The sequence below is a fragment of the Lissotriton helveticus genome, chromosome 1_2 (genome assembly GCF_964261635.1).
Source record: "Lissotriton helveticus chromosome 1_2, aLisHel1.1, whole genome shotgun sequence".
In the NCBI taxonomy this organism is placed as follows: Eukaryota; Metazoa; Chordata; class Amphibia; order Caudata; family Salamandridae; genus Lissotriton; species Lissotriton helveticus.
Genome location: NC_136058.1, coordinates 2,736,484 through 2,752,650, shown reverse-complemented (window position 1 = coordinate 2,752,650; position 16,167 = coordinate 2,736,484). Strand labels below are relative to the sequence as shown.

General features: G+C 47.0%; 1 protein-coding gene across 2 annotated transcripts in view; it reads right to left on the bottom strand.

Annotated features, from left to right (window-relative positions):
- The window catches only part of CLCC1 (chloride channel CLIC like 1), a 253,171-nt gene that overhangs the window by 43,706 nt on the left and 193,298 nt on the right, over positions 1 to 16,167 (bottom strand). For both annotated transcript variants that reach the window (XM_078668256.1, XM_078668264.1), the window contains exon 10: positions 12,965 to 13,273. In XM_078668256.1, coding sequence (XP_078524382.1) covers positions 12,965 to 13,273 — 309 coding nt within the window. The remainder of the gene's footprint in view (positions 1 to 12,964; positions 13,274 to 16,167) is intronic.

Sequence of the window (16,167 nt, the reverse complement as noted above, 5' to 3'; positions counted from 1 at the left end):
AAATTGATACTTGTATAGCGCACTACTCACCCGCAAGGGTCTCAAGGCGCTTGTACGAATACCGCTGTGGAACCCATCCTGGCTTTCCCTGTGAGGTGTCCACTCCTGGGCACCCCCAAGGTGGAGGCCAGGCATCCTTAGCGGTGTGGGGGCCGTTGTGGAGATTAAGCAAGCTATTGCCCAGAGTTGCAGAGTGGGACTCCATGATTGGAATAGGCACCGAGGCGAGAATTATCAGGTCCGTGGAATTTTTTGAGCTCAAGACCCGCCGAGGCGGGGAATTGAACCCTGGTCCCGTGCTAAACCTCTGCATCAGGGTCTGCCGCTCTAACCATTGAGCCACACTTCTCCACTCCATAAAGGTGCACAGCCATGCTGTGTGTTAAAGCGCAGCGCTCACCTCTACCGCTCCTTACATTTTAATTGAAAGCCGGGCCGTGTAGAACAAGCGCAGTGAAAGTGGCCCGCACGGCAAATCAATTAAAACAAGCCCAGGAGTTCCGCCGCGAAAGTGAAAATGCATCGCGATGCACTTAATGACCCTCGACAGGAGGAAAGACGGATGGTGGCTGCGTGCATGCACGCAAGCTTGAGGCCACCAAAATGCCTGTGGTAGCACTTTGAAAACCCGCTTTCTAAATGTCTCGCAGAGCAGCGTATGCACTGGCTCAGGCTAGACCTAAAAACGTGGTTGTAAGGGGGAGTAAAAACTTTTAAATGACCCAATACCATGGGAGACTGCTCCCATTGTGAGGTGGTCATTGTTCTTTTTACTGTCCAAAAGAAAATGGGGAGAGGATGTGGCCTTACGGCTACAGGGGTCGACCTAGTCGCTGGGAAACCGGGTTCGAGTCTCAGCAGGGACGATCAACATCCTGTGATTCAGGGCAAATCACTTAATCCCCCTGTGCCTAACAAAAAGCAACTGGTTCTCATGTAAAGCGTTATGATACCCTCGGGTCAAGTTTGCACTAGATAAAAAGTCTGGAAAAAATAAAAAAAACTGCTTTGAGTTCTTTTTTTTTAAAATACAAAAAAAGTTATACGTCTCCATCATGTTGACGGAGCCCTCCGTCAAATTTATTATGCATATCCAGAAACCGATGTAACCGACAGTTCCTGGAAATCTTAGAGATTTCCGCCAGGGCAGCTGACATTTCTGCATACAGCAGACAGAGTATCCTCAACATGGCGGGAGTAAAGAACTCTGCCATGGTAACGGTAATTATTTATTGTCCTTCAATAATTAAATCAGCCCCAGAATCTTATAAACATTCATTTTAAGACTCAGCAGATGAATGAATTTATAAAACACAAAAGAGTGTAAACACAGAGTGAAGCCTTTTTACATACAGAATGTGCCCCTTTTTTTTTTTACAGCAAATCTATATGAATGTATCAGACCAATCTTTCTGATCACATGGCCATGTTTAGTAGTACTGGCTTAGTAAAGCTCCTATAGCAGAAATCAACTTCCAGCACATATATTCCTAGTGCAATACAAGTGTGGCCATGCCTTCGCAGAAGTACAAATGAATACCAGTCACACTAGTTTATTTAAAGGTCTGAAGAGAAACGTCTGCCCAAAGATTTGTTGCTTGATCTGAGAAGCTGATTCCTGAACGGGGTTTAGATGCAGTGACTAAAAACTCTTTTCTTCCTCAAACATTGGAACAAGTGTTAACATGATAAGTCAATCATAGCATCTGTAGTGTGATGTAGTAAAGCATTATCAACACTCACACAGACCAAGCATATTCTCTTGATGCACATGGCAAATTAACCAAAATGAATGCCAAATAGTCTGGATATGTCAATGACCTGTTTCCACAGAACTGCACAACAAGGCACAAAACAAACTCAAGACAGAGTTGAAGCAGGTCTTGTATATATCTGCACTGAGCTACTCAACACACTTCCCAGTCACTGAATGTGCTGTGGCCAGCAGCTCTGTCAACTGAAACAACTTCCTTGCCATTGTTATGGTTTGCCGACCACAAGGTTAACAAGCATTTACAATGCAATGGTCTCGGCATTATTAAAGGTAGAGATATTGGCATTGCTCATGACTTTTTTTTTTTAATCCTAAATAAATGGCATTGTCATTTACAATGCCAATAGCTTAATCGCTTGCAAATGCATAACCTATTGCATTTTCACCCACAGAGCCAAACACACAAAGCCACCCACACACACACACAGTCATTCACATAGAGCCACCCACACACACAGAGCCACCTACACAGTCACCCTCACACACACAGAGCCACCCACACAGAGCCACCCACACACACACACAGAGCCACCCACACACACACACACACACAGAGCCACCCACACACACACACACACAGAGCCACACACACACACACACACACACACACACACAGAGCCACCCACACACACACACACAGAGCCGCCCACACACACACAGAGCCACCCCCCCACACACACACACACAGAGCCACCCACACAGAGTCTCACCTATAACTGAGTCTGCTTCTTGGAAAGCGGGGAAGAGGCGACCTTTTGATACCGACTCCAGCAGTTGGTGTCCGTAAGGGGCAGATCCCACATTCCTTTCCATGCACTCACACTTCTAACTGCTCCTAAATGTCTGTGGAGGGCATGCCTGGTGGAGGGATGTAGAGGAAAAATGTTGCCTTCCTGGTGGTATTGGCCCCTTTCTTAAATGGATTCCTAGTGGTTTCCAGACACTTAACAGCTGCTGACCTATTCACATGTCTACAGTCTGCAAATATGCGCTCCCTCCTTGCTGAGACAGAAACTGCAACATTTGGGGACAGACACTGTTGCTGAGGGCCTGGTGCCAGCGTAGGGAGAGAGGCGGACTCTTACTGTTGTAAGGATGGACATGGTGTTGGGGCAGACCTCAGTGGTGAGGATGGGCACTGGTGCTGTGAGGCATACTCAAGTGTAGGTGGCGACGGATGTATGGGAGGGACACGTTTGGGGATAGAAAGGGAGCAGACAGTGGTGAAAGGGAGCAGACAGAGGTTAAAGGGAGCAGACAGTGGTTAATGGGAAAAGACAGTGGTTAATGGGAAAAGACAGTGGTTAAAGGGAGCAGACAGTGGTTAAAGGGAGCAGACAGTGGTTAAAGGGAGCAGACAGTGGTTAAAGGGAGCAGACGCTGGTGAAGGGGAACAGACGCTGGTGAAGGGGAACAGACACTGGTGAAGGGGAACAGACGCTGGTGAAGGGGAACAGACGCTGGTGAAGGGGAACAGACGCTGGTGAAGGGGAACAGACGCTGGTGAAGGGGAACAGACGCTGGTGAAGGGGAACAGACGCTGGTGAAGGGGAACAGACGCTGGTGAAGGGGAACAGACGCTGGTGAAGGGGAACAGTCAGTGCTGCTGAGGGACTGGTACTAGTGTATGGGAACAGGCAGACACCTGTGTGAGGACAGACACTGGTGTTGGGGCAGACATCAGCGGTGAGGGTTGACACTGGTGGCGGGAGACAGAAATGAGTGTAGGTGGCAACAGATGTCTGGGGAGGGACATGCATAGGGACAGACACTGGTATGAGGGACAGATATTGGGGGAGGGATGGACACTAATCAACAAACGCTGGTGAGGGATGCCGGCTAAATGGCTGTGTACACATTACCCGCTCTATGCAGACAAAATGTCACACACCTGCTGCCGGCCCCAGAGTTGTAGGCTACAAGCTGTGTAAAATACTTTGTAAGTGAATAAAGGTTTTTGAAAATAAAAAAAATAAAAACGCTGGTGTTGGGGAACAGCCTGGTGAATGGGGTCCTGTACTGTTTAAGAAAGAGAGAAAGAGATGAGCTGTGGGACAGGTGTGGGAGCAAGTGAGATAAGGGAGATGAGACAGGCGACAGGGCTCCCCGGCATACTGAGGGGGTGGGAGACCGTGAGGAGGCGACAGAGTGAGACATGAAGAGGGGAGGGTGCGTGGGAGAGAGAAGGGAAAGGAGATTGAAGAGAAAAGAGGGAAGGCCAGGAAAGAGTGGAAAGACCGAGGAGGGAGAAAGAGCGAGAGAGACAGACAGAAAAAGAAAGAAAGCGTCAGCCATACGGATTCAACATGACTTAAGGTTTTGTCAGCATCTTGCCCACTGGAAAGCAGCCTCACTTCAGCCTTCTTTAAAACTGCAAAAAGCTAGAAGTGGTTTTCAGAGGCTGGAATGTCGGGGACTCTCTTTTTCAATGGAGTGACACACACTAGATGAAGTCTCACCCCGGGCCCGATCCTGCCCATGTGAGGGCCAGGGTACAACGTGCAGGCTGTCATGAAACATCTACTTTTACTACAAGTTGGCAGTTAAAGTTCGTATAAACTCAACAGGGACACTTGACACCTCGATCTATTCTCTCAAGGCACAGGATCCATTACAATGTGACCTCAAGCCCCCTAACCAGGAAGACAGGCCGCCTGGAAGGCGACTGGTAAGATAGCTAAGTGGGATAATGCATGTACAGCGGATAGCTGTCTGTAACCTTAATGTCAGGTTTTCGAATTCTGGTGGGGCCACGCAGACTTTCATGCATATAAGGTCGATTAAATTACTATGTCCAATACAGCCATCTTAACCAAGTGCCTACATACAATTCGGTTTATATAATGTGCTATGTATTGTAATTACCTTAGAACTAGGCACAAGCACTTCACTCCATTATAGGTTTTTGTTTGCAAGTGGCTTACAGTTTAGGACTACAAGTTCCAGAATTCAATGGAGGTGGACGAGATACTGACACCTGAGACAGCAGACATCAACAATGCTATGTCTATGTATAGGTACACAAATATATGGCTAGCGTGGTAGAGAAAATAATATGAGACTTTTTCCTGAATGAATGTGTTACTGTGGATACTTCCTGCACTGAAGGCCTTGCTCCTCCATGTATGGTTTACTTTCACTGACCCCACTCCGATCCCTTATCTCACGCGCTATCGAGTCCGGTGAGATCCACGCAGCCCGTCCGGAGGGATGAGGCGATCAGGGGATGGAAGGTGAGCTGCAGGCGGCTGGCGAAACAACAGGGGGAGAAGAGACGAGGGGGAGAAGAGGGAGGAGACGGTGGAAGGAGAGGCGCAGGGAGGTAGAGACAGAGGAACAGAGACGAGGACGCCGAAACAGAGATGTAACTAGGCACAAGCACTTCACTCCCTCCCAGGATCCAGAGGCTGCAGTCACAATATATGGACGGCTTTCAAAACAAAATTAATATCCCAAAGACGTGAGGCTGTCTCCAACGAAAAACAAAAGCCGATACTCAGAGCCCAAAAACTGGGAATGCGAACCAAACAGACCTTGATCCAGCAGAAGAGAGAATAATAACAAGAAAAACAGAAGACGGAAAGAATCCACGGACGGAATACACGGAGGCCGCCCCGGAAGTCAGGCACGGTCGCCTGTGACGGGGGCGGGGCCACGTCCAGACCGGAAGAGGAGGCAGGCGGAGTCGATGCGTCTCGCGGCCCGGGGCTCCTGTGAGCGGTGTGGAGACCCGGGGCCGCGCTAGCAGGAGGTTGGGCGCCGCGTGCTGAGAGAAGAGTCCCCGACATTGCCCAGGTAAGTTTCAAAAGGCTGGGGGGGCTTGGTGCACTTGTGTGTGTGTGTGTGCGTGTATGCTCGTGTGTGTATGCGACGGCGACGGTGACGGCGGGGGAGGGGGGAGGGGGGGCCTCGGTGCACTTGTGTGTGTGCGCGCGTATGTGTCAGGGGGGGTGTGTCTCTGTATGTATGTATGTATGTATGTGCGTGCGTGCATGAGTGCTTGTGTGTGTATGCGCATGCGTGTGTGGTGCTTGCGCTTCCCAGGAGACAGCGCCTGGCCACAGCGCGCGTTCCCGTTTCAAATCGGCTCCAGGGATGCGCGCGCCCCAAACTGTCTCCTGGGGAGCACACTCCCTAACATAAGATCTCGGCGGAGACGCGCTTCCGCGCGTCTTTAGCCGAGACCTAAAAAGGTCTGAACAAATCCCTAAAAATATCCTAATTCCTGCAATCTGAAACACTGAAAGCTCAGAAAGTGGGAGAATTCACAACCTGTAGCTCGCCAAGCTCAACATCAAGTTGGCCCCAGACATTGTCAAAAATATGCTGATCTTGGACTTTAGTCAAATAATGTCCCTACACACTCATTTGGTCACATATGCGGTTAGACACCTCAATTTGTATTTTGCATGCGTTCAGACAGCCATTTCACCTGTATTGGTAGAGGAAACACCTTTGCCACAATAGCAGAGGATTGTTCACCTAATTTAGCCATTGTCAACTGTTGGCAGATCTATCCATACACCATCAGGCAATCGCCAAGAGCAAGACCAAATTCACCTCAATGGGGAGAAATATCCACAGCTCCAATTCTACTGTGACTGGCCATTAATGTGGGCTTGGTATCACAAATGTTAGTTCTGCAATCAAATTTTCAGTACATAAGAAATGTGGGGTTTAATCGCCATGTCAATAATATTTGAAGGATATTCCTGTGCAAGAATGTCATGGTTTACCTGGTGTCCTTGCTAAGAGGTGATGCTGTTGGAAGTGGGATGGACCAGCCACTTTTAACTAGAGGCCCGTACGATGCCATCCGTGGTGGCGTCACGACTGCCTGAAGTGTTCTAGATGGGCAAATTCTAGGTGGTCATACATAACATTCCTTATTTATTTATTATTTATAAAGTTTTATATAGCGCGAACCAGATCCCGAAGGATATCAGAGCGCTTTACAAAAGGGTGGAAGGAAGGTCAAATCCCAATATCAACATCAAGTAATAATACAAAACATAAATAATCACATGATTCACATACAGATGACACAAAGGAGAATATTACAAAAATCAGGTATATAGCGAGCTACGAAGGGGGGCACACAATGCTGTAAAGAAGAGCAGTCACATGATGGACCAGAGATTGTAGGAGCGATGATTTCGAGCCAAAGGACCTCGCCCAGATTAAGGTAAGAATTTGACTATAAGGAATCTTTTGGCTTCCAGTTTGAAAGCAGTCGTTGATCGTCCAATCATAGGTATATGTGCAGGATGTAATAACTGATTGAGGACAGTGATAAATACTCTTAAGTGGAAAAACACCATGACAGTAGAATAGAATTACTATACAAACTATGTGCTAAAAATTCCTTGAAAATCATTCTCTCTCTCATATAGGATTGAATACAATTTAAAAGGATTGAATACAATTTAAAAACATTAGCAGAATAGGCTTCCAGGAGATAGACAAAGCAGTTGGGGAAAAACCTGAGGTCTTCGCCAAACATGGAAGATCTATCCTAGAAATCCTCCACTACTACCTATCAAACTCACTTGGCAAGCTGACCCTATTCAAATGAAGCAAACTAAAGCTGTCAACCATGTCAGATAAAGTTGGCTCAACAAAGAACTGGCCAACCTGAAAAGTGTGACATGTCAGCCAGAAGAACAGTGGCTAAAAGCAGTATTTGAAGAAAATAAATCCCAGAGCAAGAAGCACCGGTGGGATATCACAAAGCCATAAAGAAAATATAACTCGAGTGAACCCACAGAAGGATACCATAATAAAAAATAAAAAAAGGACAAAATAAATAAATAAATCACAGAAGCCAAGAGGCCATGACATTCAACAATGTTCCATCTTAACATTTTGCTGGTGCCACACCATATCTACAGCCCCCCCCCCCTATAGACATTCAAACAGGTGAAAAAGAATAATCTATTTATACAAGGTTTCACATTGCGGGTATTAGAGCAATTACTTCTAATCTTGAGGTGCAAGGATTACCAGAAGTCAATCACCACAGCCCCCAAATAGGAACCGTCACAGACCATTCTCCTGAACAACTGCTAAGTAACTGATCAACACCTTCAGAAACATATTTTTAAATATTATTAACAAAATATCTATTCAATAAGAGAATACAAGAGTCCATGACATGATTTATTATCTTCCTCCTTATTTGCTCCTTGGAAAGTTCATCAACATCCTTTCTTTGTAGAGTTTAGTCAATGCATTTCATTCATTATAATTTCAGGCCTTAGATTATCATCCTTCAATTACTTTTCAGGTTAGTAAAGTGTTCCCAAAATGAAAATTCATAAATGTTCCTGAGTTCCCCAGAGTGAATGATCACAATATCGCAGTCTATTAGAAGTCCAAGCGACAATTTCCAGTTGGATCAATCATGATAAACTCAGATTTTGCAATTATATTTGCCATGTGCGCATTCGGCATTCAAGAGAAGGAGATACCAAGAGCAGCACTTAGGATAAAACTAAACGTGCCTGTAATTGAATGCCTGGATGCCAGCCTGAATAGTACCAGCCTGATAATTGTCAAGGTTCAGGGCCTTTAGAGAAGCCAAAAATACATTACATAAGATCTGGGATGTGCTGCTCACCACACTGGACAAAGATCAGCAACACAATTCAATTCCACAACTTCCTTGAGGCATAAGACACATCTGACAATACAATACTAAGAAAAAAGCTACAGGAGTGTGCAGGTATATCAGGCAAGGCATTTTAATGGATCTAGACCTTTTTCCTCCAAAACATCCAATTATCCAAGGGATGTTGTGAAGTACTGCAATGGTTTTCTCACCCATCCTGTTCAACATATACAGGAATCCAGCTGGCATTGAGCTTATTACATATTGAAGCACACATCCAAGTGCACGTCACTAATGTCCACCTCCACGCAGATTTAAAGAAGGTCGAGAAAAAGTCAATAAATGCCTTAAGCAAGCGTACGCTGGATCCACAAAGGTTTCCTGTGCCTGAATTGAATCAAGAAGATTCTATGCCTCAAAGAGCAAGATAATAGAAGATACAGTTAGGGAAAATACAGACCAGCAGTGCAATAAAAGAAATGCAGCTGAGAGAAGATACCACTTCACTACATGCTATGCCATACACTTCCTAAAATCGCAATCAGTAAATGGAGACTGGAACAAGAAACAGACAGGTTTCCAAAGTCTGACTTTGTGTGTAAAATAACAGTCAGAATACACAAGATGGGCAGAGAGTGCTCATTTACACTACAGCCTAACCCTCACAACTTAAAGAAGCATTGGCATAGCCAATAGGTCTCGCCTTTGGGAGCTTTTAAGTGTTTAGCCATGCAACAGTTGATGTTGAACCAAGGATATTGTGCTGTGTAACTAAACACTTATTAGGTCCCAAAGGTGAGACCTATTGGCTATGCCAATGCTTGTTGTATTTTTTTAAAGACTTACCTACACACCACCATGTGATTAGATTGAACAATTTGTCTCTCGGCCCCTGAAACAGGAATGTTTAAAACCAAACACAGTGGTGTCACAGGATGAAAGGCCGGGTTGACCCTGCCGAGATTTGAACTGGTCATATGCAGGATTACACAGATCTTTGCCGAAGTAGCTGAACTGTCCATGCTGTCTGCCATTCCAAGTAAGCATGCCATCCCAGATGTACTTTTTTTAAAGGTGACCTGGACTATTGCAGGGTATTTCATGATTAGGTCTGGCTACAGTCACCTCATCTTGTACTAAGACAGCAAACATATTTAAACCTTGAAAGAAGAATAAGTCACCCACAGACCAAACATATATACACCTCACTAATTGTAAAGTCACCAATAATAAGTGTTAAAAAGAACAAAGGCTGGGTAGCCTGCCCTTAGTAATGGACATATACACTCACCATTTTCCCTGCTATCATTATTGAATTGTAAATTGGAGGCCTTTAAAACGCATCTCCATAGGGAGAATTAGCTACAACATGATCGACTTTCGTTGAGAGCTGCAACTCCTCTAAAACAAGCAACTGTTTTTGCCGTTTCATTTATTTGTTTATTTTTCATGGAATAAAGTCCCTTTGTAGTGGCGGTTGGGAGCTGAGCTGCTATTTAAGCCCAAGCATCTGGTGGGTTTTCAATAAAAGGCACAGCGCCAGGTTCAACTTGGAATGTAACAAGCAAGCTCCAAGTCGCACCCCTCCCCCAGTGGAAGGTGCTTCCTCTCGACATCAGCTATTAAATCAGTACTAGGATGACCGGGAGCCCTTTCTCCAAAACAAAAGCACAAAACATGGCGGAAGTTGCAGGCTCTGCCTACTTCGATCAACATGAACCCACGCACACCTGAAATACAACGGGTCGGCCTCACTCCAAGGGCTTTACTTGACACATACCTGAAAACACCCGTGCTCAGCCCCCACCCAAACTACTCCCTGCCCCCCCCCCAGGAAAGTCCTCCGCCCCGCCTGCGCTATAGGTGAGCTCTGGTGTTGCTCCACCTCCCCCTTCCATGGAGTTCCCAGCGCTAGCTGGGGGCTCTCCAACCGCATAGTATGGGGTGCGAGGTCTTTTACCTGTGGCGGAGGGGGGCTGTGCCCGCGCCGGCCCTCCAAGCAGCGCGACCAGCAGCACCCACAGTCGGGCTGGGGCGTCCATGACTTGGCCAGCAACTTTCCCCAAGTTTCCCTAACGCTCCCGGTCTGGTGAACCGTTCCCGCTTGGTGGCGTATTACGCGACCGGGTCCGCACATTATCTGTCTCCCTGGGCGACGGAGGCGCTGCTGCCAGTGCTGGCAAGCAGACGCCCGTGCTCCATGCTCTGCGGAGAAGGCTTCAAGGCTCTGCAGGAGTTCGCCACTTTCAGGAGCGGCGGTGGGAGCGCACCTGACGTCAGACCGTGGAGCCCCCGCCGTAGAGATGGGACCTGCGGCATAGAGGTAGAAGTGTAAGCAGATACCCTCACCCCGCATGACTGCCCCCGAATCCAGGGCACCCCCCCCCCCCGAGCTCTGCATGCAAGTGTCCATCAACTGTGTTTTTTGTAATTTTCACCCCGAGTGGGCTGGGTATGCTCAGACGTGAGTCCCAGGCTCTCCACACCACTGGAGTCAAGCTATCCAGGCTGAATGAAGGCTGATAGCCAAAAACCGGTCCTTGGATGCTTGATTCCGGTCTGGGAAAGACAGGGCTTGGCAGTTCGGACTGGACTTTTCCCATGAGGCAAAGGGTCAGAGCTGATTTGCATATAGCCAGTGTCTAACCCAGGGTGGTGTGGAGTGAAAAAAAACGATGGATTTAGGCCCAGATCCTTGTACTGGGGTGAATGTATGACATTGTTCTACATTCTGTCCATCAACTGTGTTTTTTGTAATTTTCACCCCGAGTGGGCTGGGTATGCTCAGACGTGAGTCCCAGGCTCTCCACACCACTGGAGTCAAGCTATCCAGGCTGAATGAAGGCTGATAGCCAGAAACCGGTCCTTGGATGCTTGATTCCGGTCTGGGAAAGACAGGGCTTGGCAGTTCGGACTGGACTTTTCCCATGAGGCAAAGGGTCAGAGCTGATTTGCATATAGCCAGTGTCTAACCCAGGGTGGTGTGGAGTGAAAAAAACGATGGATTTAGGCCCAGATCCTTGTACTGGGGTGAATGTATGACATTGTTCTACATTCTGTCCATCAACTGTGTTTTTTGTAATTTTCACCCCGAGTGGGCTGGGTATGCTCAGACGTGAATCCCAGGCTCTCCACACCACTGGAGTCAAGCTATCCAGGCTGAATGAAGGCTGATAGCCAGAAACCGGTCCTTGGATGCTTGATTCCGGTCTGGGAAAGACAGGGCTTGGCAGTTCGGACTGGACTTTTCCCATGAGGCAAAGGGTCAGAGCTGATTTGCATATAGCCAGTGTCTAACCCAGGGTGGTGTGGAGTGAAAAAAACGATGGATTTAGGCCCAGATCCTTGTACTGGGGTGAATGTATGACATTGTTCTACATTCTGTCCATCAACTGTGTTTTTCTGCATGCAAGTGTGACATATAACAGGGAAGCTGCCCTGGATATATGAAAGGCATTGCAACCGACGCTCCAGTAATACACCAGGCTTTTCGAAATTCTGCTTATTTCAAATTTTTCACGTTTTGGGAAGACTTTTGGGCCATGACTTGGCATAGACATAGAGCGTCACTGACAAGCATGAACTGTTCAAAGCTGCTTTTGGATGTATGGAGTGATGCTTTTATGATGGAGACAAGCGCTGAAAGATGAGCGTGGCCCCGCGGCCGCGAAAGTTAAGAGTACATCTGTAGCGTTTACCATACAGGGAATTCTCCTGTCTAACTAATGTAGAAAAAAATCATTTTAAAAAACAATTCTGTGTCCTGTTTCATGTTTCTTTGCCGTAGAGGGGGGGAGAGACTGCGGGGAGACAACAAACCTGGCCACGCTAATTAACAACATATGGCCCCTGGCGCTGCTGCTGGCTCCCGAGAGCAAATCGCTCTGGGAGTGAACAGTTTCCTAAAAGCTGGGACACGCACCCGCCTTTGGCCAATTGCGTGCTAAAGCCAGACGCAATGGCCAATGGCGTGTGAGACCCACATGCACGAGCTTCTCCTGAAGCTGAAGCGATTCCAAAAGGTAGATTTCCTTTAGCAGCGCATGCGCTGCTATAGAGGCTCAACCTAAAAAGGGCCTTTGGGCCCAGAGATACGCAATCAGTGATACAAGGAGGGCTAATTTAGGCAAACAATAGACACATTTTGTAAAGATTTCCCCAAAAGATTCTGTCCATACAGTAGCCTTAGCTATGTTATTGCACAATTTGTCTTGTTCTTCAGCCTCTCTCATTCCACCTAAGAAAATTAGTAATCTGCATAGGGAGAGAGTGATGTTGCGCTATTAAAGATCAGCAAAGCTATGTTTTTTTTTTATTGATCCCTCTCCATGCCTCAACCTGTGGTCACGTCTGTATAATAATATTACCTCCAACAGTCTGTGGTGCAAAAAGTGATTTTTCGTATAAGATAAGGGAACAGCATCTCACTTAAGTAGCCAAACCTTCCTGGATTGTGTGTTTTCACTTTGGATTCTTGCACAGGAAGTACACATGCTACTGTCAAGGTAAGGGGCTAGTTGCTTCCCAGGGAACATTATAAAGTGACAATGCTGAGCATCTCACTAGCTTTTTCCACTTACCCCGCAATTTTCTGCTGCTGTGATACGAGCTGGTTGCAGTACTTCAGGGTTCATATTATTTGGCCTGTTTTGTAGATGGCGGTATCTCGCTCTTAGAGCGGCTCCATTTTCCTCCTCATATCCGTGATTATATGGTCTCAGAAAACGATCTGCATCGCCGCGACCTCCATCCTGTATCTGGTTTTCTCTGGCATCTATTCTTGGCTCCTTTCTTCTTTCCTCTAACGGGAGTGGTTCTCTCTCCTGACCTTGTAAGTGTCGTATATGAGCAAACTGGGTAACAGTTTTACCTGCACCATAGCAGAAACACTGAAAACAAACATTTTACATAAATATACATTATAAAGTGTTACAATTTTTGTAAATACTGCTGACATAAAAGCTTTAGACATTCTGATCAATGAACGCACTGAAAGGCGATGGCACTCTTGCAACAACCCATGCGCCTTTGTCCATGGGTTTTACCATTTGCAGTACTCATATTTACTTTTGACATTTTTGCAACAGTATATAGAAATGTGTGTAACCACAAGGGTCATTGGAAAAAAACAGGATAAATAGCAATTGTAGAAAAGGAAGCAAGGTCAAAGTTTGTTATAAATAAAATATAACAGTATTAACTAATTGAGATCTCTCTTTCTCTGGCTCTCTGTATTTCTCTCTCATATGGAGAGATGAGATTAAGAGTGTCCATGATGAATTCAAGAGAATGTATTAAAAAATAAAGGCAAGGAGCATAATAAAAAGCACACTAACATTCTCATTACTTTAATCAAAATCAACAATTTACTCCACAAAAACATTTTTACCATAAGGGCTCTTACAATGAATCCAGACTATGAGATACAGTGGCAGATGTAATGGTAAAGGCTGCCTATATATCTGTGTTGTTAGCCCTGGTTCAAATAATTTATGGTTGTTTACCTTTTAGATTTTCTTATAGCTTCTCCACCTCATAACCATAAATTAAAGAACACGAACAGGAGTACATTGTAGTGCCCAATTCCTCCCCACAGTCAGGGACTCATGGTTTGGAAAGAGTGGCTAGGTTACATTTAGCGCATAAATATCACTCAATCATTTGGGGATATATGAAAGAAAATGTCGGAGATACCCCACATTGACTTTACAACTACCACAAGGGATACAAACCATTAAATAAAAGCCTTGTAGCAGGAGCAGTGTGGCTAAACAGTTCAATTGTTCCCAATTTAACCAGCAGGTCCCTAATTGTTGGATCCTCATAGTAAGTATTTTTACTGTTAGCCATAAAAGTACCAACTATTCAGACAGTAGTAATGACAAAGTCTTAACCCGCTGAAGCCAAGCCGGTGCCACAGAGACAAATCTTACATCTTTTTCTCGTATCAAAGAAGTAGGACCATCTGATAGAATGCAGATGCTCTATAAGTAGTCCAGAAACATAAGCCAGGAGTAACAAAACTTGTCTCACAATTAAGGAAGATAAGATCTATTCTCTTTGAAGAACAACAAGTGAATGTGTGTGACAAATATATATATAGACGGAAATGTTACTTACCTTTGGTAATGATCTTTCTGGTGGGTACTCCATCTACTTGCATATTCCTTACCCGTTGAACATCCTCAGACTTTCAATAGCTCTCCGTTGCTAGCAGACGCTAGCTCCATTATGGTGCCTTGATGTCATTGGAGCCATAAAGCGCTTACCTTGGTGCACTGACCTTCAAAGCAGAAACGAGGAAATGATACTTAATTTGAAGCATTGTAGTGCAACAATTTAGGCTGGACCCTATTTGATTGTAGCCCACGATCATCCTTTAGAACGCACAGGTAGGTGGGATCGGTGAGAATTCTGTAGGTAGACATAGCATTACTAGAAAGATTGTTACTGACGTTAAGTAGCTTTTTCGTGTGATGGCGACTTCTACCTGCAGATTCCTCACCTACTGAATAGATTTCAAGGCGTCAACCTCTCCCAGATGGTTGGTATGAAGGCATGATTAGATAAGGAAATCCTGGAGCACCAAGCATGTGAAATGGCCATGCCGTCCCACCTGGTAATCCAAGCAACAACGCTTAGCAAAAGTATGAAGTGAAACCCATATTGCCACATGGTAAAACTCCGCCATGGGAACATCCCTGGTGAAACCTGATGCTGAAGACGATGATCTGGTGGTATGAGCAGAATTGTCTGCAGGAGTTCTTTATTACTAAGGCATAACCCATCTTGTGACCTCTGACCCTCTGGGCCGGTCACCCCACGCACCGCGCTCACTCCTCCGGGTGTGAGCCCAGGCTGCCCCCGTTCCCGCCGAGTGCCGCCGCTGCCCGCAGCTGTGCTCCTGGCCCCTGACCGCTGCTGCGGTTTGTGCCCTGTTTGCGCCGACTTGTATTGTACTTTAATTTTCCTGTGTTAATTTGGCTCCGCTTTAGTTTGCTGTTGTCTGTGCATTCCTGTCATTGTATTTCTACCCTGTTCTAGTTCGCTGTTTTGTCCCCTGCTGCCCCTTGGTGTGCCCAGCCCCTGCCGCGTTTCCCGCCACCTCCCCGCTCCCCGCCGCTGCCCCCCTGCGGCCCCGCCCCCTTCCCTCTGTCGCCCTTCCCATTCGCCGCCCCGCTCCCGCCTCCCAGCTGCTCCTCCCACCCACTGGACCATATAGGACAGAGTGCGCACAGTGGTGAGCAGTGACCTCTGACCCTCTGGGCCGGTCACCCCACGCACCGCGCTCACTCCTCCGGGTGTGAGCCCAGGCTGCCCCCGTTCCCGCCGAGTGCCGCCGCTGCTCGCAGCTGTGCTCCTGGCCCCTGACCGCTGCTGCGGTTTGTGCCCTGTTTGCGCTGACTTGTATTGTACTTTAATTTTCCTGTGTTAATTTGGCACCGCTTTAGTTTGCTGTTGTCTGTGCATTCCTGTCATTGTATTTCTACCCTGTTCTAGTTCGCTGTTTTGTCCCCTGCTGCCCCTTGGTGTGCCCAGCCCCTGCCGCGTTTCCCGCCACCTCCCCGCCGCTGCCCCCGCCCCCTTCCCTCTGTCGCCCTTCCCATTCGCCGCCCCGCTCCCGCCTCCCAGCTGCTCCTCCCACGCTCCGCCCCCCCCCACTCTCCACATATGGCAGAGTGTGAAACGCGCAGCGGGCACGCCGATTGTGCGCCAAAGGCGCGCCAAAGGTAAGCCCGTCTGCGCCCGTCCGCGCCTGGACCGCACCCAGCACCAGGACCCC